This window comes from Octodon degus, unplaced genomic scaffold (assembly GCF_000260255.1).
Source record: "Octodon degus isolate 3935 unplaced genomic scaffold, OctDeg1.0 scaffold00005, whole genome shotgun sequence".
NCBI lineage: Eukaryota > Metazoa > Chordata > Mammalia > Rodentia > Octodontidae > Octodon > Octodon degus.
Genome location: NW_004524581.1, coordinates 8,722,083 through 8,730,174, shown reverse-complemented (window position 1 = coordinate 8,730,174; position 8,092 = coordinate 8,722,083). Strand labels below are relative to the sequence as shown.

Sequence of the window (8,092 nt, the reverse complement as noted above, 5' to 3'; positions counted from 1 at the left end):
CTTTAATAATAAGTATCACTGAGATAATAACTGAGAACCTTATTTTTTCCAACAAAATATTAATCATTTCAATTAATCACTTATGATTATGATTAATTCCTTATTATGTAAATATGGAAACTGCATTGTTTTAGCATAATAAATACTGATGTTAAACTTGTGTAGAGCTTTTTATGTTGAAAATATCTTCATACAATTGAAATACTTCAAACATAAAATTGTAATGTTGCAGTTCAGTTAAAGGGTTCAGCTCGCTGAAGACCAAGTTCTTAACAGCCAACCATCAGGTACATCATCCCCCTGGATGGCCAAGTTCAAAGTCCGCTTCCACAGAGAAGTCAGCAGGAGCTCCCCTACAAGGCCAGTCTGCTGCTGGAGTATCTAACAACCGAAGCCCACTGCATTCCACGTACCCTGGAATCATGTGGTAGTAAGCCTGGAAATATTTACAATACCTGAAGGGTTTTTTTAGTCTTTTCCTAAGAATACAATTATGTAGTCTGAAGGGATGCTCCAGTGATAAGTTTTTAGGTCTCAAACTATTTGATAATCTTTTCAGCTATGTGAGACTGCAGGCATGTGTATCCTGTTTTCAGTAACACTAAGTCCCTCTCCCTACAGAAGGTGCAGGAGGGGGCTAAAACAGGGCATATCCATTTCTTCAATAACTGACTTTAATGAAAAAAAGAAAAACTATAAAACTAAGAGATTTATAAGTCAAAAAAAGCAAAGTAGACCCTGTTGGGACATGATTTGAACAAATCATGTGAACAAAAAAAGACATTTATATGACAATGAGGGATACGCAACACTGACTAGATAAAAGTGTTGATAGCTTCAGAAATATATTATATTTAAAATGATGCATAATTTTTATAGATTAAATTACATATCTAGAATTTCTTCCAAATATAATCTATGGGAGGTATGAGATATTAATAAAGATAAAACAAAAACTGTGTGTAGCGAATGGTTGAAGCAAGGGTATGGGTACAAGAATATTCATTTTGTTAAGGATTCTGTTAACATCAAATTAATGTCAATTCTACCCTGCACTGATCAATTTTAAAGATCTGAAAAGCTTATTTTTAAATTTTCTCTGAACACTTATTTGTCAAAGGTACTTACTTTGATTTATTATATTCAAATTCTATATGTAGACAATCTTCAATGCCCACTTCCATTTTAATAGAGTTGTTAACATCAGGATAGGTGGCAAGTTGGTGAACAATGAGATCATACTCTTTCACCAAGTCTGTCAGTCTTCTCACTATTGTCACCTTAAGAAAATACCTACAAAGTTAATGGAGAGGATGAGGTAAATTGTCTATTATAAATCTAGGGGTTTTTTAATAAGCAAACATTACTGCAGCTTTCTCCTTGGTGAGATTCCTTTCTTATGTCATTTACCTAATGAAAGAGTTCTACTTTCGCTTTTGTTTTCTGGTTCTAGGGATTTACTTCAGGATCTCATGCATGCTAAGCACACATTCCACCACTGAGCTACATACACACTGGCCCTCTAACTAGAATAAATACTTGCCGGATGAGTTTAGAAAACTGTCATTAAGCCTACTTGAAGAAATCTCTCCCTATCACTTTTGTTTTGAATGCCTATCTAGTCGAGGCACTGCTCTTTGGGGTCTGGGTTGTCCAACCCACCACTAGATGGATACAATGAACACAGAAAGCAAGATCTTGATCCAGGGACATTCAGATTAGTACTACATCTGCCTTGGTCGCTGAGGCGTCAACAGTGTTCTGAATGAAGGTATGGAGAAGGAACAGGACACAGGCTTGGGAATTTAGAAAAATGAGTTCCTACTTTAGTTCTCCCACTCCTTTTGTACCTTGGACAAGTCAGCTGTTTTGGGACCTCACTAGATACTGAATGAGATTCGCTAAGAAACTAAAGATTTGGAGAGTAATTTGGTTTACATAACAAATGAAAGGGATAATTCATTTAAAGAAATACATAATACTTCTCATGTTAGGGTTTTCTGAATCTATAATCTTACAAAGCTCTTATTCAGATAAGCATTAGCCAAAATATGTGGCAAAGTATTCTAAAATATTGTCTTCCACTCTAAAATTATAATTAAAAGTTCAAATAGACATCAACCATAGCCATTACTTTCCAGTTTTGACCATGCTTACATTTTCTAATACACATTCATACCTCAAGCGGACGTTGGCACCGATGTAAGATTCATAAGGCTTTTCAACTTGCATAAATTCAAAATCATAACTTCTGCTCTGAGTCAGTTCTCCAGGTAAGGCTAGTTCTTTCACTAGGTTTACAAATTCATGAGTATTACTCTTGTCATTGAACAGTTCTAAGAAATTTTAAAAACAAAGAGACCAATTATGTTTAATATTCTTATTAGTAAAACCTAAACTTCTACCTCCAAAGTAAGTATTTTACCAAAATAATTGGATTTTGCCAGTATAGTCTACTTAAGCACAAACATATTCAAAACACATAGCACACTGAAAGTTTCTATTAGAAATGAGTTCATTCCTTTGATGTTTGTAGAGCTCTCCCAGTGTGAAGCTATTTGACACATTACCATTAATTATTTGAACTTCTTCCCTTTAAGGCAAAAATTCTATTTTGTTGTTTTGTGTCAAATCAGACAAATACTGAGTATGCCAAAACATGTATAAACACTTCAGCAGTTTGTCATACTAATAAATGTCTGGAGACTTGTGTCACACTTTGAGTATCTCTTGTAATTGTAATGGCCAAAAGTAATGTATTAATTTCATGATAGCTCTTTAAATTTAGTATTAAATATTCATACAGATTTTTTCCTGATATTGATAGAATCTGAATGTTACACTGATGAAACTATAATACATAAAAGAATAAAACCAACCATCAGCTAATTACTATAACTTGCCCCTCAAGTACTTATCTAGAATAGATATATAAACAAATAATATTTATCCATCACTTTTTTTTTTTTTTCCTTCAGTTCTGGGGACTGAACTCAGGACCTTGTGCTTGCCAGGCAAGCACTTATTCTACTGAGCTATCTCCCTAGCCCCTCATCTATCCCAATTTTGATACTTTAAAAAATGCACAGTAAAACTTGGAAAGCTGGATTTATGGTTTTTGTGTGTGTGCGGGGTCTCACTATGCAGTCAGACTCGTACTGATCCTCCTGTTTTCAGCCTCCCTAGTAGTGAGATTACAGGTGTGTATATCACCATGCAAGGCTCCATCACAGGCTCAGCACACCCAGGGGTAGGGTTGGCGCGTCATGTGGTGCCAGAGATCAAACCCTGACCCCTGAGCTTACCTAAGCAAGTGCTTAGTCTGCTGAGATATCTCACTGGGCCCTGGAAAGCTGGATTTAAAACCCAGCTATCCAGACAGAATTACAGACATGTTTTCTGTAGTGCTGGGGATTGAACTCAGGGCCTTGCATACACTTAGGCAAGCGCTCTACCACTGAGCCACACTCCCAGCCCTCTTTCCCTTTTCCTGTACAAAGGATTTTCATACAGTTTAACTCCTTGCTGTATCAAGAAGGTGTCTGAAATACACAGGGAAATCTACACAATATGAAACCTATACAAGAAGAAATTATTCCTTTCCTTCCTTTTCATATGGAATTTCTGTTGATGGGAATCTGGCTATTGGCACACACACTAGGTCTGGAAGACAAGTGGCATGGGTAATTAGAAAATGAAAGATGAAGGTGAGCCTGGTAACTGTAAGACCAGGGAAAAATGTTGAAAGAAACTTAACATACACCTACTTCAATTATTTTTCAAGGTGGACAGATTATGTAACTCCTTTCACTTTTAGTATGACATCCAAAAACAAAGGCCAAGTGAGTCAATATCACTTAATACAATTAAAAGAAACGATTTATTAAGTCCTCTTTTATTTTGCAAAATTCCTTCCTTCTACAAAACTAAGCTCTACTCAGTTATTTAAGTGCCAAATACAACCTTAATATCAAAAGACAAAAAGTAATACTATTTTAAAACTCACCAATTTGACCTACAAATTCAATTCTAATTCCTTGGTGCTCTAGCCTCTTTCCAGGTTGCTTAAAGGCTAGGTTTACCTGCCAAAACATGAAATTGTAAGAGATGTTAACAGCCCTTCGAGTGGGACCACTAGATCCCTTGCAGATGAATGCTATACAGAAGTATTTCAGGTATTCATTTAGGAAGTATGAGATGCCATCATATACGTACATCAGGATGACTTTACAGAATAAAGTATAATTTTTCATACATAATCACTAATAAACCTAATACACAATTAAAGCATATGCTTTAAATAGGAAGGAATCCCTCATTATAACTGGGGAAATACAAAAGGACTCAAAGGGAAAACTTTAAACTGTTTATATGTTTGCTGGTCAAATAACAAAACAATACTAGGATTAATAACTATTTAAATGTGAAACAACCCAATTCCAAATATACTGCTATAATTCCTACCATTAAAAGCAAAACTTGCAAAGCAAAACTTGACACACACCTGTAATCCCAGTTCTTGGGAGGCTGAGGCAGGGGGATTGCAAATTCCAAGCCAGCCTGAGCGATACAATGAGTTCCAGACCAGCCTTGACTACAGAGACTAGTGTATTGCCCTGATTCTGCAACTTAGCCCAGGCCAGAATGTCCAAAGATTTAAATTTTGATTATGATTTATCTTACATACTTTTAAAGTAAATATAATTCCAAAATCACTAAATTCATGTATCTGCCAAATGGGAATCTAAAATTTGTAATTTGCATTTTTGAAGAGTTTTTTTTTTTTTTTTTTTTTTTTGAGTCAGCGTCTTACTAGGTAACCCCAATTGGCTTCAAACTGTGGCAGTTCTCCAGCCCACTCTCCCAAGTGCTGGGATTACAGGTGTGAACCATCACACCTGGATTATTTATAATAATTTGAAAAAAATATGTATAGTACATATATATTAAAAATAAAATTCCAAATGTTTAAAAATTAGCTAACAAAGGATTCTTTCTCTTCTCTATTGTTCCTATCTCTCCTTTTCTTCCCTTCTCTCCTCCTCTTCCCTCTTCTTCCTGTTTCTCTGTCTCTTGCTCTTTTTTAAAACATGACCTATGTACCCAGGCTGGCCTCAAACTCATGATTGTCCTGCCTCAGCTTCCCAGTGCTGGGATTACAAGAATGTGCCATCATGCCTGGCAATGGAATAATAAAAATATGTCTCCAAGTATTTTGTTTTATTTGCTGTTGATGGCAGCACAGGGGACTGAAACTAGTCTTGCACAGCTAAGCACAAGTTCTACCTCTGAACTATATCCCTAGCACCCAGGTTTCTTTACTATAACAAACGTGGATAATGTTGACTCTTAAAATCAATTTCCTCAAACATTATGCTTCTCAGCAGAAAACAGGAATAAGGAACCAAGAAAAATACAGGTCAAATAACTTCTGCTAGCAAGCTATTTAAATTAAAATATTCATTTTTCTACATTGCCCCCCCCCCAAGACTGGACAACCTGAGATCTTCCTGCCTCAGTCTCCTGAATGCTAGGGTTCGAAGTAAATCTGTACCCCTATCTTGTAACCAATATAAGGGCCGGGGAAACAGCTCAGTAGAATAAGCGCTTGCCTGGCAAGCGCAAGATCCTGAGTTCAATCCCCGGTTCTGCAAAAAAAAAATAAAAAAGACTGTAACCAATATAAGTTAGCTACTTTCTTTCAAGGTTAATGAAGGGGGAGGGGAGGAGGAGGCATAAATAAGCTGTGGCATAAAGTAATACTACCAATTGTATAATGGTATGCGAAGCTATGAATGACATGTTACATGAGGGAAGCATGGTCAAATTGTATACAAGTGTAATGGCAACAGTATTTTTTTTAAACTATGAAAGAAAATATTAATGGGTTACTTCTACAATGAATGATAAATTTTGCTTCTTCCCAATTTTCAAATTTTGCTTTGAAATAATACTATCAAAGTCACCAAATGTAAGCTAGCTTTACATACACTAAATATATTAGGTTTAAACTCGAACAATAAATAAGTGTAACTGCAGCTGGGCAGATGCTAGAAGCTAAATTGATGCTTCAGCATGAATTTTGTGCCCAGAATTTAAACCAGAAGAAAGAGAAAGGAGGGTCTAGACCCAATCTCCCAGATTTCTTGCTTCTTGAGCACAAGAGAATGCCAGGATGCGCAGCCACCCCTATGTCCCACAGCTGTCTTATGAAGGAGAGGTACCAATGTTAGCAAGAGTCCTTGAAAACTAGACAGCGCAGCAATGAGCAGCAGGGCCAGAGGTTCCCCTACCCCTCAATCCCCATCAAGACGTCCCAGTCAGCCCCTCTGGGTGTGGACCTCCCCGTGTCCAGGGCACCAGCCCAGTATCGTTGCCTGAGGAACTGTCCTCTTGAGAGAGGCATTTTGGCTGAACAGCAGAGAAATCCCTGTCCCCTGTTCTCAGTAGGAAAAGCCACATCCAGGAAAATAAGTGGCTATTATGGAGGAAAATGACTTTCTCATGCTATTCATCTGTGATATTTACTGTATCCTAATAAACTAGTTTTCTTCCTAAATAAGTGTAACTACCTGCTTCTTCATAAGTCAGGCAGTAACTAAAACTGTTAGCTAATTTGTGCCAGTAAAGCACATAAAAAAATGTACAAGTAGAACACCTCTGTTCAAAAATAAAAAAATTTCATATACTCCAAAATCTTTAACTTCTTTTCCCTAATGCTGAGATTCACACCCTGGGCCTCTAGTATAGTAGGCATGAAAGCACCACTGGGCTATACCTACCAGCTATACCAAATCTGAAAATTTTTGAACACATATTCAATTGGTAAAACTCAGTGTCAGTATTCCAAAATCTGAAACACTTCATTCCTCATCATTTTGGGTAAAGAATACTCAATCTATACTTTTTAGAACGTCCACCTGGCAGCAGGTTTTCTTTTATTGCTGTTTTTCCAGTACCAGGGATGAGCTATCTCCCCGGTCTTGGCAGCAGTTTTTGAAGATGTCTTTGAATGTGGTTATGTCTGATAGTTTTTAAAATTACAATTCTCTTCATGAGGCTGGGGAGGTAGCCAGCAGCATAAGCACCTGCCTGGCAAGTGCAAGGTCCTCAGTTCGATCCTCAGTACCAGAAAAGTTTATGAAACCATCCTAGTAAAGTAGAAATACATATCTACTCAGTTTTTCCTTCAAACTGATCTCTGAAATTTTTGACTTTTCACTGATATGCTTGCTTTTAAGTATAAAATGTAGGTTATTTGAAAGGATCCCAGAATTTAAAAGCATAATTAAGCATATGTGTTTAAAAGATAGCTTAAGAGAGCACTGAAAAGTAAATGACACTCTGAGAGTAAACTGGATCACAGAATTTACCATTACTTGTATTTGAAGCTTTGTAATTTCAGACTTAAAAGAAGTGTTGCCAGAACAGCACAAGGAAGCCCAGCACAGCCATTTCCAGGAGGCCACGCTTCTATCCTGCCCCATCTGCAGAGGCTTTTCCTCTGTCTAGAACTTGCTTCATTTTGCAGAATTACGGAAGTGTCCCCTCGCAGAGATCCCACAATCAGTTCTTCAAAAGTCTTTCAGTGCTACAGGATAACTTTGAGCAGAATACTTTAAAGCTACAAATTTATTTTTAATCCTTCAAACCATAACAAGCTTTCATCTTTTATTCATAATGCCTTTCCTGACTTAAAAAAAAAAAATTTCTGGATAAAAAACGAAAATGAGGTCTATTTTCTTTTCCATGTGCTACATTAAAATAAATGATGTACCAAGTGAAACATTCTCTATTCATCTTATTCCAAATGTACATTTAAAATGTTTTTCTTGGGGCTGGTGAGATGGCTCAGTGGTCTAAAGCACCTACTTAAAAAAAAACAAGCTTAGCAAAGCACAGGGACCGCGGTTCAATCCCCCAGCACCACATGCCAGCCAGCCCCGCCCCCTGGTGGGCTGAGCTGCCCCCCCCATAGGGCAACACATAGGTTTCCTTAGGTTTTGTTTGCCTGTGTCATAGTAGTTTTAGTATATCTGAAGTATATATTCATCTGAAGTATATATTCATTTAGAATATATTTATCTCAACA

The 8,092-nt window shown here is 36.9% G+C and overlaps 1 protein-coding gene across 1 annotated transcript in view; it reads right to left on the bottom strand.

The window, feature by feature from the left end:
• The window catches only part of Vps26a (VPS26, retromer complex component A), a 31,476-nt gene that overhangs the window by 10,951 nt on the left and 12,433 nt on the right, over positions 1–8,092 (bottom strand). Inside the window, 3 exon segments of the mRNA XM_004623954.2 lie at positions 1,129–1,293; positions 2,180–2,336; positions 4,007–4,082. Of these exon segments, the coding sequence (XP_004624011.1) occupies positions 1,129–1,293; positions 2,180–2,336; positions 4,007–4,082 (398 nt within the window).